Genomic DNA, 26758 nt, shown 5'->3' with positions numbered 1-26758 from the left:
GAAATATAAGCGAGAAAAAATATTGGTCCGAAAGTCGTGCCCCGTGCACAAGTATTTTAATTCCAATGAAAAATTAAAATTTCGTTGGTATCAACGCACCGAAAACCGCGTATGGTTTCTATAGCCTTCTAAATTCTCAAGTAGTAAAAATGATATTTGTAGAATAATTAGTAATATAAATTATATTTGTAATATATATATAATATGTATCATATATATATTTTATATATATTTACATATTAGAACGAATTTTTTCGTTTAAACTGCATGTGAACCAGGATTAAAGGCATAGTTGGCTTCTGATAGAATCATCATTCATTTTGTTTCGGTGTTTACGAATAAAAAGTGCCGCTCTCGAAAATAATCTTTCTGATGGAACTGATGTAGCAGTAATACATAAAAAGTCACGGGCCATTCGAGATAAGCATGGATATCGGTCATTATTTTCTTTCCATCACTCAAGTACGAGGGTTGTCTGAAAAGTTTCCGACCTCAACATGAAGATGGCAGCACTCGTAAACAAAAGTTGGGGAATGTGTTTGCGCATGCTTTGAAAGGTACTCACCAAAATTTCAGCCATTTTGGACGCGCAGTTGTTGTTTGACAACCATTTGAGTGAGTCGATGTGAATGTTTTTGTGAAAATGGAAAAAATCGAGTATCGAGCTGTCATTAAATATTTGTTTTTGAAAGGCAATACGCCTACGCAAATCAAAGACGAGTTGGACGCTGTGTACGGGGACTCTGCACCATCATTTACCACCGTGAAATTTTGGGCTGCTGAATTTAAACGTGGCCGTACCAGCTTGGGTGACGATGAACGTTCGGGACGTGCAAAAACTGCAACCACTGACGATAATATCGCTCAAGTTCACCAAATGGTGCTAGACAACCGTCGAATTAAAGTTAGAGAGATAGCAGAGGCTATGAACATGTCCAAAGAACGTGTTTGTCACATATTGAATCAAGATTTAGGCATGAGAAAGCTGTCCGCGCGATGGGTGCCGCGTTTGCTCACTTTGGACCAAAAACGTGTTCGAATGAACATTTCCAACGATCTGTTGGCGCAGTTTAGGCGCAATAAATCAGAGTTTTGGCGCCGATTAATTACTGTAGATAAAACTTGGATACACCATTATACTCCAGAAACAAAAACACAGTCAAAACAGTAGACTGCGAAGGGGGAATCGGCTCCAAAAAAAGCAAAGGTTGTTCCTTCGGCTGGGAAAGTGATGGCAACTGTTTTCTGGGATAGTCATGGAGTTATCTTAATCGATTATCTTCAAAAAGGAAAAACCATTACAGGAGCATACTACGCATCAGTACTTGACAAGCTGAAGGCAGAAATTGCGGAAAAACGGCCACATTTGCAGAAAAAAAAAATTTTGTTTCACCAAGACAATGCGCCGTCTCACACCTCAGCGGTTGCCATGGCGAAAATCCACGAATTACGGTTTGAACTGCTTGACCACCCTCCTTACTCACCAGATCTAGCCCCAAGCGACTTTTTTTTGTTCCCTAAGCTAAAAGTTGCGCTCGGAGGACAGAGATTTTCGTCGAATGAGGAGGCCATCACCTTCGTAAACAACTATTTTGCAGAGAAAGACGCCGAGTACTATTTGGACGGGTTGAAGAGATGGGAGCATCGCTGGGAGAAGTGTATAGACTTACAAGGAGACTATGTAGAAAAATAAAAAATAATTTGAAGAAAAAATGTCTTGTATCTTTGTTAGGTCGGAAACTTTTCAGACAACCCTCGTATATCATCTCTATAACCAATTCGTTTTTCGTTGCAGTAAGATTCTATTTCACATTTCCAATTATCTTCCGAATTTAATTGTTGTTCAGGATGCTTTTCGAAGAGCATATTGAAATCGATCGCATCATTACTTAATTCTTCATCTGCGTCAATATAATGTTCCCCATTCATATCGTGTCCTTGAAATCGTTTTTTAGGTACGTAATATTTTTCTTTGAAAATAGTTTCAAATTTTTGTTTTGATCCTTCAAGTAATTCGTTTCCCCATGCAGTTTTTTTAAAAGTTTTAATTTTGTGCCTAGGATCAAGAACTACACAATAAATCCAGTTAGTTTTAATGTAATGCTTTAGCATCTTGTCTCTTCCCGCTTGTAATGCCAACAGCAGCGATTTATCCAATTTTGATCGATCGGGTTTCAAATCTAAATTTAAAATTGTTTTTTCAATTTTATCAATCAATAGATTAAAGCCAATCACAATTTTCGGTAGAGTTACATATTTTTCTCCACCCAAAGTAGTGCTGAACTCTTGAAAGTCGTGAAGGAAACTATAGGCTTTTTTAATTAGCAACCATTCCTCCTCTAATAATTTGAAATCTTTTAAGTTTTCGATGTTATCACAAAACATTTCAAGAGCTGGTTTTAGACGTAAAGAATATGCAAGCATTTCAGCCGTTGAATTCCATCGAGTTTTAACATCCATGACAGGAGTGCTATATTTTAAATTAACAATTTCGCAAAATCCACGAAATTTTATGCTTAAGTTTTCCGAATATTTTATTTTGGAAAGAAGAGTACGCAATTTATTGACCGATGTAGAAGTATCTTCAAATTCATCATTTTCATTTTCATTAATTTCATCAAGTTCATCAAGTTCATCATCTGTAGCTTTTTCATTACTTATTTTTAGCATCGACATAATATCCTGGACTGCAAGATTTATTATATGAGCAAAACATTGAACATCTGAAATGTTGATCAATAGCATCTACGTTTGGTAATAATGCAGCCAATTCCTGAATAAACTTAGTATTAGCTGAGGCATTGTCTACAGTGATTCCAATAATTTTTGTATCTAAACACAAATCGTTTTGCATAATTGTATTTTTGAATATATTTGCAAAAACTTTCCCCGTATGTTTACCATGAGAAGGAACAAAGTCGAGCACGATTGACTGAAGATGCCATTCTTCATCAATGAAATGAATGGTTATTCCATAAAATGACTTATTTGCTACTGATGTCCATCCATCAATAGTAAAACTAAACTGAGATTTATTGTTCTTTAAAATTTTGAAAACTGATTTCTGCATGGAAAGAAACGTATTCAAAGCCAAGGAACGCATTGCTTTCCTTTGAGGTACTCGTAAATGTGGATTTATATATTTAAATAGAGATTTAGTAAAATCATCGTCGAAAAAACTGAACGGCAGATACTTCCTTGCTACTAGTTCCACAAGTAGAGAGTTAAAGTTTTCTTGAGAATATTCCATAAATGTTGATGTCTGAAAATAAATAAGAATTGCAAATAAACTAATATACACACACACACACACACACAGAATGTACATAAAGTGTCAAAACCTTTTAATTTTACGAAATTACGCATTTTCAAACAAGTGTTTCAACAAAAATTATAGGATTAAAAAAATCTATTTATTAGCCTTATCAGTTTAATGGCATTTTTCAAGGTCATTTTAAGGTTTGTATATATATGCAAGACAAAAATATAAAATATTATCATCATAATAAAATTTGACAATTATGAGATATTTTATATATTTTTATATAGTAATATAACTTTTTGTGTGTGTAATTAAAGTAATTGTTTTGAAAATAAATATAAAATTTTGTTCAAATTAAATATTTCAATTATATAAAAAAAACATCGTTTTTTAATAATATATGAAATAAACATATTGTATACGTTAAAATAAAAAATTTTTGTATTTTTAATAAACAAACAGAGGTTATGATCTTTTTGAACGTTTATTATGTAAAGTAGTGGATTTTTAATGTTTTTTTGTTATAGAGCAAATATACAAATATTATTGAAAGAATATTACTTACTCACCTTTGATATTCCAGATGAAATAGAAATATATTTTGTAATACTTGAAGTAGATGAAGAGTTTTGTGTCCGGTTCGGATTAATTTTCAAATATTGTTTTTTATGATATGTTGATAAATGTCTTTGAATGCCAGATGTATTGGCGTTCTTCATTTTTATTTGTATATTTCGGTCCATCTTTTCTTTGCACAATTTACATGTAGCAATTTTATCATTTTTTGAAAAATTTTTTTTATTAGATTTTATGATGTCAAAATAAATTGCAAATTTATTTTTTTTCCTTTTTGGATTTGATTCGTCAGTCTCACTCGGTGCAGCGACCAGTATATCGTCTGCTGATTCTTCAATTTCGGATTCTTTGTGAGATAATTCACTAGCTAAATAAATTACATATAAATATTTATTATAATTCAGAATTAGCGAAAAATGAATTTAATAAAATTTTATTTTAGTTAGATAATTTTTTGTCGTAATTTATCAGCTACAATTGAAAACTTCTCATCATTTAATAATTATAAATCACAAAGTTTAATAAAAAAGTAATTTTTAAACCTTTGATTTATATACATCGCGCGCGATCGATAAGAGCGAAAGTTTATATTATTCAACGCGTTTTACAATTAGTACTTTAGAGGGTGTCGTGCTAGATTGGCGAAGTTAGCACGACATCTAAACGTGGATATTAAAAATCGATTAAAAATCGTTAATTGATGAATATCGATCTGAAATTGCATATGTATGCTAATCTTGCGTACAACTATCGGGAACTCTTTCCAAAAATGATATTATTCAACGCGTTTTAGTACTTTAGAGGTGTCGTGCTAGATTCGCGAAGTTAGCACATTTTTTCAATTTTGATTTTTTAACATAAAAAATGCGGAACTTTTTTTAATTTTTATCAGGAACTGTAGAATTATGAAAAGTGCTATAAGAACTCTTACTATTTTTTTTTAATTCGTAAAATGTCGTACCGACTTCATTGACACATTTTACGTTAGAAATTTTGAATAGAATCGCATTTTTTTAAAATTAGTCTTTTTAATTGTTTGACACAATCTTTATAAAGTTATAGAATCACTCGACTTTAATTATTTTTAACAAATAAGAATTTTATACATATTTGATTGTGTTGTTAAAATATGTTTTTTAATTTCTTTCTGTTTTTCTCTTTTTACTTCAGAAATATTATTTTATTAAAAAATATATGAAAAAAGAATAGTAATCATTTACGTTTTACAATTTGATACTAATTTTGAGAATAAGAATGAAAAAACTGCACTACTTGAATAAGCAATTTATTAATTTTTTTACTTATTTTTTTACGAAGAAATTTCTTTCATAATTCAATAATAACGAATTTGTAACAATGATAATAATTATAATGAGAGATATCGAAATAACTTGTTAAAACATTCTAAATAATGTGTCTCGAAAAACCTAATGTATCTGTATTATATATTTTATATATTTATGATATGACTAATGTATATCGAAAAATCTAATGTATCTCGATGCGAATTATCATGGTGAAAGTATTTCTGCTTTACTTTTTTCTGTTTATACTCATGTACGATTTCTGACATCGAGTAATTACTATTGTCACGATGAGTCACACAAGAGCCGCACATTTAAGGTAGTTTTCTTGTGAATCGTAATTAATAAGAAAAATTTGAAAATTTAGCTATTCATTAATAAATATGATATCTACACGTTTATACAATTTAAAAATACTTGACCGTTCCAAACGCGAGATAATCGCTCAAAAATTGCATATTTTTCATGTATTACATACACAAAAAGTAAGAAAATCTCATATTTTAGCTTTTAATAATTAATAGGAACAACAAGAAAATAATATAAAACAGATATATAAATGAAATAAATTACACTTTAGGAATATGTTACACTCTAGAAATATTTGTAAAAAAACGGAAATTATTAACCATTTAGTTTTAGAAATGCAATAATAAAATGATGTTTAGTTTCACGGTTATTCGATGCAAAAGAGCGATTGAAAAGGATGAGCCGCAGCTCATTGTTTTGTGTGTGAAAATTAGAAATACTTAAAGGTTTCACTTGTAACCATAAATAATCAGATGTTTTAACGTTGACTTAGGGTATAAAATTTTGAATCGTACTGTCGCAAGACGACTGCCTTAAGAATTATTTTAATGCTTTCTTTTTCTTTTTTTTTTTTTAATAAAAATAAAGAAAGCAAACCAATATGTTCATCGGAAAAAAATAGGTTACTTGCTAAATAGCTCTATTCTTGCTCGAACGAGTCGATATTTTCCATTCACGATGTTTCCAATGTATATCGAGAAAGCTTAACGTACGATAAAAATCATGATAAAAATATGCCTGCATTTTTTTGTACCTACGTAGGTATGATTTTTGCCTTCGAGCGATGAATCATGCGTTGCAAATTTGAAAATAGTATTATGTAGGGACAAGAAAGGACAATAGAGAACAAAATGCACTTTTTGGTTGGCTGTGGCTAGAAGTTGGGTAGAAGAAAAGAAATGAAACAATGTCCTTGTCGTCTTGACGGAGAGAGCATTTTACTTCTATATCTCTGTTTTTAAAAGAAAATATAAACTAGAACTGATGTTCAATATTTACTCATGCCGATGCTGCACGAAGTATTGATGAAAAATTAGAACCATGTATTGCTCTATTTATTCCGGCCTAAAATCCTTTTTGATTTTTTGTCTTATATATTACAGATTTATATATTATTTTTACGTCTAATAATTGTGAAAGTCGAAATCTTTTATGTAACATTCGTATTATATTAGTATTTTAAATATTAGGATCAACTTTACTTATAATTAGCTAATATTATTTTAAAATATGACAATTTAAATTTGCCATCTATTTATTAATTTTATGGTAGGTAATTTGTGACAATTTGTGACAATTTTTTACAATTTATATTTCTTATATATAAATTATAAATGAAGTTATTATTAATAATTTTTATTAATTATTATTATTTATTGATTGTAATAACGATATAAAAATTTATAAAATTTCACAAATGAGATATTATTAATAAAGTATAATAATATACGTATTTATTTTTATATTTCAACACACATATACATACAAATATATTATAACTTTTAATTAATTTATTCGCATCTTTCTTCTTTCTTATTAATTTGATGATTTACATTTAAACTAATTAGTTTAAAAGATCTTATTTTTGTTCATTCAAAGATGGCTTTGCAAATAATGCAATTTGTAATTAACTCTTATTGTAATATTTGCGATTGTGTAAACTTTTTTATAATCGTTTTCTAATCGGCAATAGATAAGTAACCTAAACATAAAAACTAAGAAATATTAGGCACATTTAGACTGTGTGTGTCAATATTTACATTCATATAATGAATCATCACATGTTTCTGCGACCTTTTCTTTTACCTTTTATCAACAGTTTTATATCCTTCGTATATTTTTTCTTGAAATAATTCTTCTTTTGTATTTAGTTATACACGATCTGTGATACATAGCGAATGTCATGCCACGTCGTAGCTGGAAGTGGGAATACTTCACGCCATATGGCACTAAGTATGCAGTATGTAATCTTTGCGAAGGCGTTTACGATCTTGCTAGTTCCAAAGTTAATGTAATGAAACACCTTAAAATTAAACATCGGGAAGTTTGTTGCAATATTCGTTTAGAAGGGACATTAGAAAGTTGTCTGTCTCAAGTTGATATAATTGGAGACACTCGTATGAAATGCTTAATTTGTTATAAAACTTATAAGATATATAAATTGAGAATTTAAATAGGCCATATATCGGGGCACGAATTTTTGCTTGGTACGTTGCCAAGACTTTTTCCGGAATAATCTCGACTCGAAATTTTTAATTTCGATATCCCCTCTGACCCCCCCCCCCCTCCCACCAATATTTCTTTAGGGCACCGTGCACAAGTATTTAATTCCAACGAAAAATTAAATTTTGTTGGAATCAACGCACCGAAATCCGCGTACGGCTCCTATATAGCCTATTTAAATTCTCAATTTATATTTAATATAGAGGACCCTTTAAAAAAAAATTCTTAATGTTATAAGATATATTTGAAAATTACGCCTAGAATGACATCATACTTAATCCATTATCATAATATTGATAAATCTGAAGCAAGGAGAAAGTACGAATTGATGATTACTTATTCTGAGCAATTATCTACGCTCCAGATACGACAATGCACTATATGTGATGATATTATTCAAAACTGTAATTCTTCTATCTTCATGCAACATTTGACAGAGTGTCACGAAATTGATATACTGATTGATCTATTAAATCCTTGATTAACGGAATAAAAAGGCAAAGCGGTAAATATTATTGTTTATGTTTTTCGAATAATTTATAATAATAACAATTTGAACTTTAGTATTATATTTATATATGCACATGATTTAAGCAAAACTTTATAATATTAATTAATACAGTAATTTTTATTTTTTATTCTGTGTATAATATAATCTATATTCTCTGGTTTGGCTTGAATTCGTCTATTATATATTCTACATTTTTGTGACAAAATGCCGAATGTGTTTTCGACAATTCTTCTGACACGACTTAAACGATAATTAAATATGTGTTTAGACACATCTAATTCTTGTCCCGCATAGGGTTGCATCAAATAAGTTTTCAAAGGAAATGCTTCATCACCTACAATTACGTACGGAGCTAAAATATGCGTGCCTGGCAATGCAGCATTTCTTTGTACAGACAAACTATCTTGTTGAAGCGCTTTACCCAGATTTGAATTTGCAAAAATTCCACCATCGCTGTTCTTGCCGTATGCACCTACATCAACCGCTATAAAGTTATAATGAGCATCAACAAGCGCCAACAAGACAATAGAAAACGTCTTTTTATAGTTAAAATATAGCGATCCACTATTTGGGGGAGCTTGAATGGTGATATGTTTACCATCTAGAGCTCCCAAACAGTTAGGAAAATTCCATATCGCATAAAAATCATTAGCAGTTTGTTTCCACATCTCTTCTGTAGGTTTCGGCAGCATTTCATTAATGAGATTTTTCGTTATTATCTTGCAAGTTTCCATTACGATCTTGTACACTGTACTATGTCCTAAACGGTAACTAAACGAAATTGTTTTTAGGGAATCTCCCGTAGCTAGATATCTGAAAAAAAGAAATCTTGTTTTAATTAATAATAATAATTATTTTCAATTTGCAATAATATTTCTTTTCAGTGTCAATATGTAAAACCAGGTGGAATAATATAAGAGACAATTACAGAAAATCATTAAAAAAGACAGCGACTAAGAGCGGGCAAAGTGCAAAAAAAATCAAACTTTATAAATATTCCGAGCAATTAAGTTTTTAAAAAAAATATTTTAATGAAAGAGAAACTAAAGGGAAAATAGTCAAGAAGAAAGTCAAGAAGAACAACAAGAATATAATGGACAAGAATTTAACGAACATGAAAATTATGGAAACGAAATACAAAACAGAAAAGATGATGCAAGGGAACTCAATGATATGTTAATAAATGATGATGCACAAAGCACGTCTTCGACTTGCAATACACCTGAAATTAAAAAAAAACCACAATACGAAAAGGAGCAAAAAAATTGATATCCCAGCAACAAACAACGTCATCAAACTTAATGGAATATTTAATAAACAAAAATCAAAATAAAACAGAACATCCCGTAAATGCATTTTTAGCTGATATTGCACCAACTTTAAAAAATTTATCTCCATATTATTTAAACTTAGCAAAATCTGAGATTTTTGCGCTAGTACAAAAATATGAAATGAAAATGATTATGGAACAACAGGAAAGGTGTAATCAAAATTATAACTATGATTTCAATAGCAATATTCCATCAGTAATTTCTCAGCCTACTGAAAAATTATTGCCTAATAAAAAACATAAAACATTTGAAGATGAGATCTCATCTCCTACTACATCAGCTCCAAATAATAGTAATGACAATGCACAGAATTATTTTCAATTATAACCAAATTAAAGTAAATTCAATTACGGGAGAAAATTTATTTCTATTTATAAAATATTATATTTATCTCTATAAAAAATAATATATTAATTTTTATATTTATATTTATTTCAAAAATACTTGTTGTTATTACTTACCTCAGACAAACTGCCAACCGTTCTCTCGGAGTTATAGCCTTTCTCCAGCAAGTGTCTTGTTTTTTTAAATGTATTTCTATTTTACTTAATAATTTATTGAAACAATTTTCAGACATTCTGAAATATTCAAAAAATTTCCTTCCATCATCAATTAGTTCTTTGTACAGGGTAGCAAATTCTCCTTCGGTTTCTCTTTTTTTCCATGCTTCATGCACCCACTTTCGTTTTTTCGTCTCATTTGTTTCCTCTTCATCCAAAATTATAGCAATCATTGCCAATTCATCGTCCGTAAACTGAACCATCTCGAAAAACACTGAAGTCAAACTGTACGGATATGTGTAAATAACCATCACTGATAGGTCACGGATGTCACTGACACGGCACTGATACGGTACTGACACGTTACGGATATGTGTAAATAGACCTTAAAGTCTGTAATAGTATTTAACTGTGCTTATTTCGAAACAATTATTATAAAATCGGTAAAAAAAATTAAAAAATGAAAAATATGGTCAAGAATTTTAGTAGCAGTAATAATAGTAATAGTCTTTAATATCTTTAAGTTATTAGCAAAAGAGAAGTAAGAGATCGGCTGATCCAGCGAGACGTTACATATGTGTCTCGACGCGATAGTGAAATTACGTGAGTTTACGCTGACATTCAGCAGCAGCGCGTAAAATGCATTTTTTTACAAGCTATTTCTATCTCTCTCGTTATGCTCACTACTACATTATTAAATTATAAAATATGTTAATTATAAAAATATATTTAAAATAAATATATTATTTCAATAAGTGTACGTATATATTTTATGATTATTCTCTTATTCTTATTAATATTCTGGAATCACACATTGCATAGCAAAAGTTATAAGAAAAATATAACAAGCTTTTACTTTGAAATAAAGAACTAAACCAGCGAAGAATTAATATGCGTAAAAATAAAAATAAAATTTAATTAAGTTTTACATAATTATGTAGTGCTACTTCTCTAAATTCTTTTTCGTGAAATTTATATTAATTTGTATACTTTAAATATAGTATTTATGTATGCCACTGATTACAGTTATTTTAATATATTTAATTTGTCAACACTGTGACGTGACGCTTTGGTACGCGTCCGTCACAAGGGCGGTAACTCGACCGCGGAGGGGTTGCGCCTCTTCTTGTCTGGGAGGGTGCCAATTTTTGTTCGGCAGACTTCTGCCGTTGTACCGTTTTCGCGTCTTTCGTTTTCGTTTTGTTTCGTTTAGTCTCGTTCGCGTCTACAGTTCATTGTAGTTAGCGAGTCGCATAGGGTCCCCAGTGAACGGCGGAAGGAAGACTATGTCAAAGCAAGAAAGAAGAAGATGCTGGATACCGTAGGAAGGGAGCAAGGGGGGAGCCTCTCGCGCGCGACACGAAGAATTTTTCCCGGAAAGGGTCATGTATTCTCTTTCTTCTGCGCCCGGTTACCGCCGCGCGATTCCCGCCGAGAAATGATGCTACTTTAAAATTTACAGCAATATTACCGACGCTTAAGGAAAAGGAGGAGTGGCTGCCCGAAAGACGCAAGGCCACGAGGACCGCCACCGCTACTGCAGGGCAGGTGGACGGCCTGGACGGCTCGAACGCCCCGCCGACCCAGGAAAGGATCCGTTGTCGGCCTGGCCAGCCGGACGGACCGCCAGGGCAATTAGCGGGCTTAATTAAGACGGGCCTACCAGCGAAATCACCGTTTAGAAAATCTACCGCGATACCGAAGAGGGGCAACCGGGTCGAAGAATTCGGCGCGGGACGCTATCTAACACCCCTCCCAGCGAGGGAAGCGCGATCGGTTGGAGGAAGCCAATGCGTGAATCGATGCGCGAGGATCGAAGGATCGAGAGTGAGGGCGCACCTCCCAGATTTTGACTTCCGAGAGACGACCACAGCCGGCGAAACCACTGCGCATCAATTTGTAAGGCCGCCACTTGGGGTAACCCGTAGAAGTAGAAGATCGGAGTAACGCCGGCCTCAGCTCGCGGAAAAGATCCGGCGTATGACCGGCAATTACCGTTTGTTTTGTTATTAGGAATTTTCGCGAAATACCGTATCGTTACCGAGCGAATTTTATAAATTGGAGATAAATTCGCTTCGGGGACAGGCTGAGGCGGGCCGGATACCGATTCCGTTTTTTTGTACAAGCGAGCCCACTCAGAGGTGCCGGGTCGTCGACAGTCATTCCCGTCTGTGTGTGTGTGATTTCTTTGATGTCCTCATAGCGATTATTCCCGCGTCCGGAAGTTAAACCGAAGTCACTACTTTCGCGGTGACCTCTGTTACCGAAGAGAAACTCGGGTTATGCGAAGCGATCGTTTTCCGGATCGAGATTACACGTCCCGCTGTATCGTGCGTAGATTCTCGGTTACTTTGCGGAGGGAGCGGGCGAATGAAAAGTATTAGTGGTCCATATATTTTGTCGTTATCGTGTTTATTGTTTGGGAAAATTGAGGATAATTGTTACGCGTGTCAAGATTACGGTCAGAGTTGCCCGAGCGAGGGCCCGGATCACCGGAAAATTGTGAAGACGGCTTTCAATACGTTGCTTTGGTACACCCGTTGCGTGAAGACGCTCTCGCGCTACCGTTCGGGCTCTCGAGAATAGAAATTCGCGGACGCCTTCGACGATCTCCGTATCATACACCGAAAAATTGAGTATCGGTATCTCTTTGATTATCGCCGCACTCTTTCTCATTTTTCCTTGCGACTCTTCTACCGCATTGCATTCCCCCTAAGAAATCCGACATTTATATTACTCCGTTATTATTGTCGCGAATATTGTTACCGGCGTATGCTGAACAACTGTACAACGAAGCTATTCTCCTTTTTAGTATAATATGTGTTCTACTTTCTTTCTATATGTAACGTGAGCTTGGGATTTATTACGACACTCTCTCTCTAGATTCCTCTCCCCCTAAGAGAACCACGTCGCTCTCCGCAGAGCTACCGAAAATTCGCGTGTCGCGTATTAATTGAGACGGCGCGATTACGCGCGCCTGGCGCCCAATATTACCTGCTACCGTTCGGGGTTTTCCCTGATACCGAGCTACCGTTTCTCTTTCCTTTTTTTTTTTGGCATTTTGGGGCGATTATTCGAGATTACCGTCAATTTGGCCGTGTGCCCTCGAACCACGGCAGATTCGAGCGGAAAACACGTCGCAACACATTTAAACTATTCTAAAAATCTTAATATTATTTTAAATTTTCAAATTATTCATTAACCTGTGCTTATGTAATGTATTTTATGTTTTTAATATTTAATACAATTTGGACTAATAAAATAAGATTTACAACTTTATAAATTATATAGTTAACAATATTGCAAATTACATAAAAACAGTTTTAAAATATATATATTTTTTATTATAAAAGTTTACAATTATTAATACATATGTAATATATTATCAGATTTACATATAAATAATCATATATTATGTACAATTATATTATATACATATAAATATATATATCTATATATATAAGTGCCGTCCGTCTGTCTGTATGACCGCGAACTACTTCCACATTTATGGACCGATTCTCTCGAAATTGGTATCAAAATTTTGCAAATTTTTCGGGGATGGCTACTATTGTATTTTTTTTAAGTTTTGTAAAAAATTTTTTTATCTCATAGAGGAGGGTGTTTTCGCGAAAAAATTTTTTTCCAGATTTCCACGCCAATGTGTTTAGAATGTTCTAAAATATTTTTAAAAAATGATTTCTTTAAGTTTTACACTTCCACTCACTCACCCACGCACCCACCCACGCACTTCCTGATTAATGGATCGATTCCCTCGAAATTGGTATTAAAATTTTGAAAATTTTTCGGGGATGGCTAATATGTGGTTTTTTTAAAGTTTTACACCGCCATATCTACCCACCCACGCACTCATACAACCGCCATATCCACCCACCCACGCACGCATACATTTATTGACCGATTTTATCGAAATTGCTACAAAAATTTTGCAAATTTTTCAGAGGTGGTTCATATGTGGTTTTTTTAAAGTTTTACACTGCCACACCCCCCCTTCCCCATCCACCCACGCACTCACCCACGCAATCATACATTTATTGATCGATTTTCACGAAAATGATACCAAAATGTTGCAAACTTTTTGGAGATGGCGACGATGTGGTTTTTTTTAAGTTTTACAACCCCACCCACGCACCCACCCACGCATTCACACATTTATTGATTGATTTTCTCGAAATCGGTAGCAAAATTTTCGCAATTTGTCGGGGATGGCTACTATAAGATTTTTAAAAATTTTTAAAACTCTATCCACTCACCCACGCACCCATCCACGCACTCCATCATTAATGGACCGATTCCCTCGAAATTGGTACCAAAATTTCTATATATATAAGTACCGTCTGTCTGTCTGTATGACCGCGAACTCCTTCCAAATTTGTGGACCGATTTTCACCAAATTCACGCATCCACCCACGCGCGCGCAAATTTATGATCCGATTTTCACGAAATTGGTACCAAAATTTTTCAAATTTTTGGGAGATGACTACATTATTTGGTTTTTTTAAATTTTGTCCTCCCACGCATCTACCGACGCATCCACCAAAGCGCATGCGCATTTATGGACTGATTTTCATGAAATTGGTACCAAAATTTCGCAAATTTCTCGGAGATGACTACTAGGTGGTTCTTTTTTAATTTTTATCCTACCTTCGCATCCACCCACGCGCGCGCACATTTATGATCCGATTTTCACGAAATTGGTACCAAAATTTTGCAAATTTTTCGGAGATGACTACTATATGTGGTTTTTTTAAATTTTGTCCACCCACGCACCCATCTACGCATTCAAACATTTATTGACCTATTTTCACGAAATTGGTAGCAAAAATTATCAAATTTTTCTGGGATTGCGAAAATGGTGGTTTTTTTTGCCCACCCACGCATCCACCCACGCATCCACCCACGCATCCACATACGCATCCACCCACGCATCCACCAACGCGCACCAACGCATATGCACATTTATGGAGCGATTTTCTTGAAACAGGTACCAAAATGTTGCAAATTCTTCGGGGATGGCTGCTATGTGGTTTTTTTTAGGTTTTGCCCACCCATGCATCCACCAACGCGCATCAACGCGCATGCGCATTTATGGACCGATTTTCACGAAATTTGTACCAAAATTTCGCAAATTTATCGGGGATGGATACTATATGTGGTTTTTTAAAGTTTTGACCACCCACGCATCCACTAACGCGCATGCGCATTTATGGACCGATTTTCACGAAATTGGTAACAAAATTTCGCAAATTTTTCAGGGGATGGCTACTATATGTGGTTTTTTCAAGTTTTGTCCACCCACGCATCCACCTACACATTCACATAATTATTGACCTATTTTCACGCAATTGGTAGCAAAATTTAACAATAAAATTTTTAAAAAATTTTTCTGACATTTAATTTGGTAAAATTAAAATTATACATTCCAAATCTCTATATATATAGATTTAACAAATTATCTAAGATATTTGTGTGTGTGTGTTTGTGTGTTTGTGTGCGCGCGTACGTGCGCGTGTACGTGAGCGCAAGCGTGTGCGTGTGAGTGTGTGAGTGTATGAGTGGATATGCGGGTGTAAAGTGGACATGCGTGCGTACGTGTGCGCGTGTGCGTGTACGCATACGTGTATGTACATACTTTATATCATCTTTTCATTATTATTATAATATATATTGTTATTTTATTATTAGAGATATATATAGATAAATGTTTTTAAAAAATTTTTTGAATAGGTAGATTTTTAAAAAAGGTGATGCGAATGATAAATGACTATATACATAAATTGCGGGTTTCATATGTTTAATGTCATCATGGATGAAATGAATAGTTCTAATAAAATAGAAAATATCATGGATGAAATTATAAAAAATATCATGGATGAAATTATAGAAAACGTGGTCATCGAAATGAATAGACGTGAAATAAGCGAATTGGAGAGATATAATGAAATTCAAGAATTTAAAAATGGTAAATAAAAAAATATAAATAGTATATAGATAATTTGATAATGTATCGAAAAATTTTTTAATTATAACATTTTTTTTATTCTTTCTATTATTTTTAAAAAATTAAATAATTTATATTTTTAAAATCATTATCTTATTCTTTCTATTATTCTTAATATATAATTATATAACCTAATTTAATTTATAATTAAAAAATTTCAGTGCTAGAAGATGGATTAGACTATTTATTGATTAATGCATTAATTGAATATGCAAAAGGAAATGGAATATAAGGAGAAGTATAAGAAGAAAGAATGTAAGAAGGGTAATAAAGAAGAAAATAAGAAGCGTAAAGGTGACAAAAAAGAATGTAAGAAGGATAATAAAGAAGAAAATAAGAAGCGTAAAGATGACAACGATAATAACAAGAAAAAGCATAAATAAATTGTTAGAAAAATTGTATTTAGCGTCTCTCCGCGTTTAATCATCTGAAGTTTATCTCTCAATTCCGAGCATTGAGCAGAACTGTGAACTACGTTTATTATTGTCTTTTGTTTGTTTCCCAACTATCTGTCTTTCTACATACTTTCGATATGTTATGTGTATAATAGTTCTTTAAAATAAATCGAACTGTTTATTTCTAATTCCGGCTAAATAGTGTTGATGCATCGTGCATCATTTCATCAGGTTATGGGCCCAGCACGCGGAGCCGGAAATATAAATTTGTAAACGTTGTGATAAACTGATTAATTTATCAGTTTAACGAAGGATTTATAATCGGCCGTTGTTAGTTACATCGTTCGCTGCGACACTAATAAAAAAAAATTTCTCTTAATATGGCGGAGAATATTTCAAACGACCGTAGTGGTTTTACCAAGCACGGATTTCGTTTGCTAAATTCAACCAACTACGATCATTGGCGGCAGAAGATGTTCTTTTTGCTCTGTAAGGAAGATTTGTGGGAAGTTACTGAGAAACTGAAGCCCACGGAGGTAACTCCAAATTGGATTGCGCTCAACCGTCAGGCTATGTCGACGATCGGTTTGGGAATCGATGACGCTCAGCTTAAACACATCGTAGGACTCACTACTGCACATGAGATGTGGACTGTTTTCGAGAAGATATATTCGACAGTTAATGTAAGTTCTAGACATCATCTTCATCGAAAATTTACATAGTCGAAGTGGACCTCCGGAACCATGGCTGAGTATATCGACCAGATGCAAGATCTCGTCTTTCGAATTCAACGCGCTGGCGGAGAAGTGCGAGATGAGGAGTTCGTCTGTCATATTATCGGAGCAATGCCGGATTCCTGGGAAACTTTTATTTCAGGTTTGGAATCAAGTCCACCTGATATTTTGACGCCTGATTATGTAATCCAGAAGCTGAAGTCCGAGTACGAGCGACGTCAGGATCGAAAGGAAGCTTCAAACACGGATGTAATGGAAGTAGCTGCTGTGGCCAAGCCTAATCGAGGGGCAACCAGTAAGTCGAATAATCGAAAAACATTCAATAATAATAATAATCGTAATCAGGAGACGCGCACCTGTTACAATTGTGGTAAACGAGGACATCTATCAGCTAAATGTCGAGCACCAAAGAAGGACAAAGGCGGATTCTGCTTTTCATGCAGTTGTAATTCACAACGAGAAGTCACTTCGAACTCAGACTAAGACACCGAAGATTGACTCAAATGCATGGTGTTTGGATTCGGGAGCGACGAAGCACATGACAAATGATCGTAATTTCTTTTCTTTTTTCAAGAAGTTAAAAGGTACTATGTCCAATGCTGACGGACATTGTGCCAAGGTTGCCGGAATTGGTTCTGGCGTTATCAGTCATCGTTTAAAATCTGGCCAAATTAAACGACTACTTTTAAAAGACGTGCTCTATGTCCCTACGCTGGTGGAGAATCTATTATCAGTTTCGCGAGCACTGAAGAGTTTTTTAGCGGTTCATTTTGAAAATGAATTTGCCACTGTGGCCACTAAGAGGGATGATGGACCATCTTAGATAATGATTGAGGCCGATCTGGACGAAAATCTCTTCAAGTTTCGAGCTTTATCCAAACAAGATGTTGCACGTGTTTCCAAGATTTCCTGTTCGTTACATCGATGGCATCGTCGTTTCGGTCATCGAGATCCTGTTGCAATTCGAAAATTAGTTCGCAGAAAGCTTGTCACTGGTCTTGAGTTTCGATCAGGCGAAGATCACAACGAAATCTGTGAATGTTGCACCCAAGGGAAGTTAGTCACTAAATCTTTTCAAAATAGTCAAAGTACCACCGAGAAACCGCTCGAATTAGTGCACAGTGACCTGTGTGGTCCTTTTCCAGTGACATCTGCTGGAGGTAATCGATATATTTTGACATTTATTGACGATTATTCACGTTATACAGTAGTTAAACTTTTAAAGCAAAAGAATGAAGTCACTAGGACTGTTAAGGATTATGTCAACTGTATGAAGACATATTTTGAGCGTGACATCAAAGTTCTTCGTACAGACAATGGTCGTGAATATGTCAACAGAGAACTTTGAGATTTTCTGAGAGAACGTGGCATCAAACACCAGTTTACAGTCGCTTACACTCCACAGCAGAATGGTGTTGCGGAACGCAAAAACCGAAATTTGGTGGAAATGGCTCGTTGTATGCTGATCGACGCGAAGATGGTCAAGAGATTCTGGAGCGAAGCCGTTTTGTAGGCTACTTATCTTCAGAATAGATTGCCAACAACATGCGTTGATAAGACTCCTTTTGAACTTTTTAAAGGAAAGAAGCCTGATGTCAGTCATCTTCGAGTCTTCGGAGCCAAAGTATTCAGCCTCGTGCCACGTGAGCATCGTCGCAAGCTGGATAACAAAACTGTGGAAGGAGTTCTGGTCGGCTATGGAGATGTTAAAGGATATCGCATTTTAAATCCAAAGACTAATAAAGTGTGGTACAGTCATACCGTTAGGATTGTCGAGGATTCAATTGATTGTGAGCACAAGAAGTCAATCGAGGAAAGCAAGTCAGAGCCAGAGGGAGATTGGCATCCTGATATGGACGACGATGACGACAGATCTCGAAGCAAGTCAGAGCCAGAGGGAGGATGGTCTCGAAGAAACTCAGAGTCAGAGGGAGGTTGGCATCCTGATATGGAGGATGATGATGACGACAGACCATCGGTAGCTGTCATCTCTGCCCAACCACCATTGAATTCTACTATTACAGTAGACGATAATGACGACGACAGTGACGATGAATACGACAGTGCTGAATCCGGAAATGAAGATGATCCTGTTCTTGAGAAAGACAACGATAATAATGAGACATCTCCTTCATCTTCTTCAACACAAGAGTTTGAATTACGTCGTTCTAAACGAACTACGGCTGGACAGCCACCCGAGCGCCTAGGATCAGCAAAGCTGGTGTCAGCTGTCAATGCTGAGCCTAGCAGCTGGAAAGATGTTCAGCATTTGCCACGTTGCCAGAGGGAGCTTTGGACGAAAGCTGCAGAACGGGAAATGAAGCTGCTTAACAAGTATCGTGTTTGGGATCTCGTCGATCTTCCACCAAAGCGAAAAATCGTTACGTGCCGCTGGGTGTTCAAGACGAAACTCGATGCAGACGGTCGTCCACATACTTACAAGGCTCGTTTAGTCGCGCGTGGTTTCTCACAGAAGTTTGGCGAGGATTATGACGAAACTTATGCACCTGTTGTCAGGTATGATACAGTTCGAGTTTTATTAGCTGTCGCTGCCAAGAAGAAGATGTATGTTCGACAACTCGATGTACAAAGTGCCTATCTCAACGGCGTACTAGAAGATGAAATCTTCATGGAACAACCACCAGGATTTGTTCAAAAAGGTCAGAAAAATAAAGTGTGTAAACTTCGGAAAAGTTATATCTTAAACAATCTGCACTTGCTTGGAATCGTCGAGCAACAGAAGTATTAACAAAGCTCAATTTTCAGCGTAGTACAGCAGATGCGTGTTTATATACCCGTGTAGAGAAAGATAAATCAATCACTTATATTCTTCTCTACGTTGATGATCTGTTAATAGCTGGAAAGACCACTACTATCACCAAAGAAATAAGTCAATAACTAAGCAGTTATTTCGAAGTTCGTGATTTGAGCAAAGTATCATATTATCTCGGCATCAAGGTGGAACATAATAAGAATGGTGATATCTTGTTGAGTCAGGAAGCCAAGATCGAACAATTACTTATACTTTATCAACTCAATGAAGCGAAATCGGTCAAAACCCCGATGGAAACAGGTTTTTTGACCGGAGACACTGATAACAGTCCACTATTATCAAACAACTATCAGTATCGTCAAGCGATTGGATCTCTTCTATATCTGGCTACTGTTTCGCGACCTGATGTGGCCGCTGCTGTCGGTTTTCTAGCTAGAAGAGTGGAGACTCCAACTCAAATGGACTGGAACGCAGTAAAAAGAGTGATACGATATCTCGCCGGCACTAAAAACTACAAACTTCATTTATCTTCAACCAATGATGATGTTCTTCGTTGTTTTGTGGATGCTGATTGGGCCGGTGATAAACAAGATCGAAAATCAACGTCTGGATCTTTCAACTTGGATCGAGCACTGTTGCCTGGAGCAGTCAAAAACAAACTTCGGTATCGATGTCGTCAACCGAAGCAGAGTACGTGGCCGCATCACATGCAGCCAAAGAGCTTCAATGGTTACGTCAGCTGCTTACTGACATGAACGTGCTTCCTGAAGGTTCTACTCCAGTATTCGAAGACAATCAAGGATGCATCAAATTGATACAGTCTGACAAATTCAATGCTCGTACTAAACATATTGATGTTTGTCATCATCAGCTTCGACATCTTCGTGAGAAGGGTATTATTGACGTTCGTTATTGTCCTTCCGAACAGATGATGCCAGATCTACTAACAAAACCATTACCACAAGTCCAGTTTAACAAGCTCTCAACTGCAATCGGAATCAATATTTAAATCTTTCTTTTAAGATCGAGATATATTGTTTATTAAAATTAATACGCGGATCGTCGAGAGGGAGTGTTAGAAAAATTGTATTTAGCGTCTCTCCGCGTTTAATCATCTGAAGTTTATCTCTCAATTCCGAGCATTGAGCAGAACTGTGAACTACGTTTATTATTGTCTTTTGTTTGTTTCCCAACTATCTGTCTTTCTACATACTTTCGATATGTTATGTGTATAATAGTTCTTTAAAATAAATCGAACTGTTTATTTCTAATTCCGGCTAAATAGTGTTGATGCATCGTTCATCATAAATTAATATGTAATTTAAACAATTTTTTTGTAAAAATATTTATCTATATATATAGATATATATCTCTCTCTCTATATATATGTGTATTTATTTTATATGTATAGATGATATTTATTAAAAACATAATATAAAGAATTTTCATTTGAAAAAATGATTTTAGAAATAATAAAATAACACACAATAATCTATTCTATAAATTCTATATATTCTATATATAACTCACTCAATAAAAGAGAGAGAGAGAAAGAGATAGAGAGAGAGAGAGAGAGAGAGAGAGAGAGAGAGAGAGAGAGAGAGAGAGAGAGAGAGAGATTTATGTGTGTGTGCGTGCATGCGTGTATATGTGTATATGCGTGCGTGTGTATGAGAGAGATCAAGCGCGATATTATTTTTTTTTTATATTAACAACATTAATGAAGATGAATTTATTGCTAAAAATTATTTATTAAAGACGGAAGTACAGGAGCGTTTACATTGAAATATAATTAATAATCGTACTATTTTCACGTCTTCTGCCACGTTCGCGTCCACGGTCACGTCCGCGTATACGTCCGCGTTCTCGGCCTCTACCTGCTCTTGCCCATCGAGGTTTTACTGTAAAGAAAAAAATAAATTAAGAATTAGAAATTGTAGACATCAATTTATAGGAAATTCAAAAGTTAAATTATCTTATATAGAGTTTATTTTTTATGTTTATTTATTATTTTAATGAAATAATTTTTATAAATTAAAATTTTTTATTTTTTATTTAACTATATTATTTAAAATTAATTTTTATTTATTATTTATTATTTTATACTTACGTCGGAATGTATCCTTTTTAATTTCTTCTGGTACCACTGCAGGCTGTTGATTGTCAGGCTGAGGATTTTCAGGCTGTGGATTTTCAGGATGTGGATTATCAGGCTGTGGTTCAGCCAATGCAGTTTGTGAAGATATTGCAGGATGTAATGTTTGCTTCGCCAAAGCAGCAGCAAGTTTCCGCTGCAACTCCTGCACTTCCGTCTTTAATAATTTATTTTCGGAATTAAGTGCATCTTCGCTAATGATGTTATTCTACAAATAAATATATATATAAATTGATGATCTCTCGCGCATAACAAATATCAAATATAAAGCTAATTCTTTATTTCTTTATTTTTATGTCATTATTTCTTTCATTCTGTCAATTTCATCTATATATTTCTGTTATAATTATGCCATTTTCATTATGTCACTCTTCTATTTCTTTCTTTCTCTTTATTTAAAATTTAAATTTACTTACATCATGTTGATTGCAAGCATCCTCGCTGTTCCTTTCTGTTTCTTGAGACATTTTGATGTATTATATTGTATGTATAGATAAGCTACACGATATGTCGTGAGAAAAAATATGCGTATGACATGAACTAAAAAAATATTTGAAAATGCTACCATAGTAACGGCATCTAAATTAAAGGATTATTTAAACGAATTGGACTGGTACTCATTGATAATTTTTCTTGAAATTAGTATGAAAATTTTGCAAATTTATAGAGGATTATTTATAGCTACTATATTTTTTTTTCATGTTGTCAATCTCGAAACTTGAAATATTTTTAAAATTTTTAGAAGGTAACTAATATATTTTTTTTGATGTCAATATATATATATCTATATATATCAATCTATGTGTGTGTGTTTGTGTGCGTGTGTGTGTGTGTGCGTGTGTGTGTGCGTGTGCGTGTGCGTGTGTGTGTGTGTGTGTGTGTGTGTGTGTGTGTGTGTGTGTGTGTGTGTGTGTGTGTGTGTGTGTGTGTGTGTGTGTGTGTGTGTGTGTGTGTGTGTGTGTGTGTGTGTGTATAGATATATAGATTATCGTTAGTGTCCGACCTAATTCGGTTAAGCTTTCGATTACGGCCAGTTTGAACAAAAAATACGAGATTCGGTTAAAGTTTTGATTTAAGCAAAAAAAATTTTCGCGAAACATTCGGCTTATCATTGAATTAATTTTTAAAATGCAATCGCAAAAAATTTTTAAAAATACCGAACGCAATCTATCAATATCTTTTTTATAACTTACGGATATTTTAATTTGCATGGCGTTTTATATAAACTTTTTGGCCCGCGCTTCGCGCGGCCTTAAAGTATTATAGTGTGGTTCGCGGAGGAATTAAAATTTATCTGTCTAAATTTTGTTATGCACTTGCGGATATTTTAATTAGCGTTGCATTTAATAAATTTTTAAGACCGCGCTTCGTATAGCCTCAAAGCCTTATAGCGGTTTGCGCGGGAGTCAAAGCCTATCTATATAAATTTTGTTTATGCACTTATGTATATTTTAATTCGCGTTGCGTTTTATAAATTTAAATATTTAAAATAAAAATTTTATTGACTTAATAATAATTTATTATTATATTAATCACCAAACAATTTCACGTGTTTCAACTTTGAAAAATTACTTTGGTAAATATACACCTAATATATAGATTTGTAATAAATTTGCTTAAAATTTGTAAAATTTAAAAAAAAAATAAAGTTTTATTAGATTTTTATAAAATAAAAAAAATATTTATCAGATATACTATAGATAAATTAAATCATAGGAAAAGGCTGCTGTTCGCCTGTAAAAAACGGCTGCTGTGCGCCTATAAAAAGAGGCTGCTGTGCGCCTATAAAAAACGGCTGCTGTGCGCCTATAAAAAACGGCTACTGTGCGACTGTAAAAAAAGGCTGCTGTGCGCCTGTAAAAAACGGCTGCTGTGCGCCGATGCAGAGCTGCTGTGCGCCTGTAAAAACAGGCTGCTGTGCGCATGTAAAAAAAGGCTGCTGTGCGCCTGTAAAAAACGGCTGCTGTGCGCCTATATATAGAATTTATATAAAACAGAATAAGCACGAAAAAGAAAAGATTGATCAAAAAAATCGATTGATTGATTAATAAGTAGTTTAAGGTCAAACAGAAAGACAAAATAAAAAATTATTATAAAGTCGAGCAATATTATTGCTTTATAAAATAAAGTAATTACCTTTTTAAATATATATCTATTATAAGAAATAATATCATTATATATTTGAAAAAAAGTATAGTTATATATCAATTTGTATAATATACCTATGTATACAACGCAGAAAAGTATGCCTCAAAAAAGAAAAAGAGGAAATTTATATAAAGTGAGTCGCGAAAACAAGCGCTCACGACAAAGGCGAAAAATTGAGAGTTCGGAAGAAAGGTCTAAACGACTCGAATCTAATGCACAGAGATGTGCTCAACAGAGAGTCAATGAAAATGACGAAGCAACGTTTCAACGACTCGAAGATGATGCCCAGAGACATGCTCAACAGAGAGTCAATGAAAATGACGAAGCAAGGTTTCAACGACTCGAAGCTGATGCCCAGAGACAAGCTCAGAGAAGGCAAGAAACTAGACAATTAAATCATCACATTGCATTAATTGCTAAGGATGATGAAATAAATGTGCCAGATCATACACTTGGCCAAATGAATATAGAATGCCAATTTTGTAAATCGTTAAACTTTGAATGTGAAAAATCAAAAGATGGAAAATTTACATATTGTTGTCAAAAGGGCAAGCTTAAATTAAAGCAAATAAATTGTCCTGATTTTCTTAAAGAATTATACATGGGAAATAATTATGCATCAAAAAATTTCCTTAGTAATATTCGTTCATATAACAGCGCTTTAGCTATGGCTTCTATGGGTGCCCCGGGAAATAGAAATCCATTGGATGTTGTGAACAATGCTCCTTATTGCTTGAAAATTCATGGGCAATATCATCATTTGACCTCGACGGCAATGCGCCCAGCGGATGGGCAAGCTCCGCGCTTTGCACAACTTTACTTTTTAGATACAGAAGAAGCTATAAATCATAGAATAAATAACAAAGCTAATCAAGAGTGTGATCCAGAAATAATGAAAGATTTGTCATGTTTTATGGTTCAATGCAATGAATTTGCAAAAACTTTCAAGATGATGCGTCAAGTTGAAAAAGATCTGAATCCAATAGGCAATAAAACAATAAATTTAATGTTGTCATTTAGAAAAGATCCTCAACATGATCAAAGAAGATACAATGCTCCACAAGCTAATGAAATAGCTGTGGTCTTTCAGAATGTAGATGGTGAACCTCCATTTGAAAGAGACATTAGGATTTATAATAAAAATTCGAACGATGTTCAACAAATATCAATTTTGGACAAAAGATGTGACCCAATGTGTTAACCATTGTTATATCCATATGGTAACGATGGATGGCATTCAGAACTTAAATCATATAATCCTAAATATCCAGGATTTAAGATAAGTCAAATGGATTATTATGCTCACTTGCTGGCACCAAGAGTCGAATTTAGCCAATTTAAAAGGGCAGGAAAATTGAGATGTCAATTTATACTTGATGCATATATGAAAACTGAAGCCAATAGGCTTAATTATATTAAATTGAATCAACCTCAATTAAGAGCTGAACTTTATTCAGGATTAATGGATCACCTTGATAATCGAGCACAAAATGAAGGAATTACAGTTGGTATACCTGTAATATTACCATCTTCATTTATGGGCAGTCCAAGGAACATGCAAGAAAGATACCAAGATGCCATGTCTTTGGTCAGAAAGTTTGGTAAACCAGACATTTTTCTTACCATGACTTGCAATCCTCAATGTCCAGAAATTAAGGATAACCTTGATGGATGTCTAATAGAGTTTCGACCTGATTTAGTCGCTAAAACATTTAACTTGGATGTCAAAGAAGTTTTAAAGGATTTAATCCAAAATAAAATTTTTGGAAATATTATAGCTTATGCAGGCGTGATTGAGTTTCAAAAAAGAGGGCTTCCACATTTGTATTTACTTGCAATGTTAAGTGATAAAGATAAGCCCCGATTTCAAGAAGTCATTGACATGATGGTATGGGCTGAAATCCCTGACGAAGAAAGATATCCAGAACTTAATGCAAAAGTTTTGAAACACATGATTCACGGTCCATGTGGAGATCCCTCAATGAGATATTCTTGCACTGGGGAAGATGGAAAATGTTCAAAAGGTTTTCCAAAAGAAATTCGTGAAGAAACTAATGCTAATGTGAATGGCTATCCTATGTATCAACGTAGGAATATTGGGAAAAAATACATCGTCAGAGGCAAAGAAATTGACAATCGATGGGTGGTCCCATATTCACCATATTTAATAATGAAATATAATCGACATATAAATTTGGAAATATGTTCATCAGTGAAGAGTGTAAAATATTTATACAAATATATTCATAAAGGATTTGACTGTGCTGCAATTGAAGTGCAGGCACGAGATGGCACAAGATTCATTAGAATAGATGAAGTTAACTCATTCCTGGATGCAAGATACGTTAGTGCTCCAGAAGCAATGTGGAGACTGAACGGATATGATCTGTCCATGAAGTCTCACACAGTAATAAGACTGGCAGTTCATTTGCCTAATCGCCAAATGGTTTATTTTCGAGCGGGAAATGAAGAGCAAGCTGCTCAAAGAGAGCTAAATCGAGATACTACGCTGACTGCA

At 34.4% G+C, this 26758-nt stretch overlaps 1 protein-coding gene across 1 annotated transcript in view; it reads right to left on the bottom strand.

The window, feature by feature from the left end:
* The window catches only part of LOC145935595 (uncharacterized), a 14481-nt gene extending 4154 nt beyond the window's left edge, over positions 1-10327 (bottom strand). Inside the window, exons 1-3 of the mRNA XM_083037087.1 lie at positions 10197-10327; positions 8784-8998; positions 8520-8669 (exon numbers count right to left, since the gene is read on the bottom strand). Of these exons, the coding sequence (XP_082893213.1) occupies positions 8520-8669; positions 8784-8998; positions 10197-10327 (496 nt within the window). The remainder of the gene's footprint in view (positions 1-8519; positions 8670-8783; positions 8999-10196) is intronic.
* Between the last annotated feature and the right edge of the window lie 16431 nt (positions 10328-26758).

The sequence above is a fragment of the Prenolepis imparis genome, unplaced genomic scaffold, assembly GCF_030444845.1.
Source record: "Prenolepis imparis isolate NDT839.2.m4 unplaced genomic scaffold, iyPreImpa1.0 SCAF_4, whole genome shotgun sequence".
In the NCBI taxonomy this organism is placed as follows: domain Eukaryota; kingdom Metazoa; phylum Arthropoda; class Insecta; order Hymenoptera; family Formicidae; genus Prenolepis; species Prenolepis imparis.
Note: the sequence above shows the minus strand (reverse complement) of the source record. Positions and strands in the feature narration are given on the sequence as shown.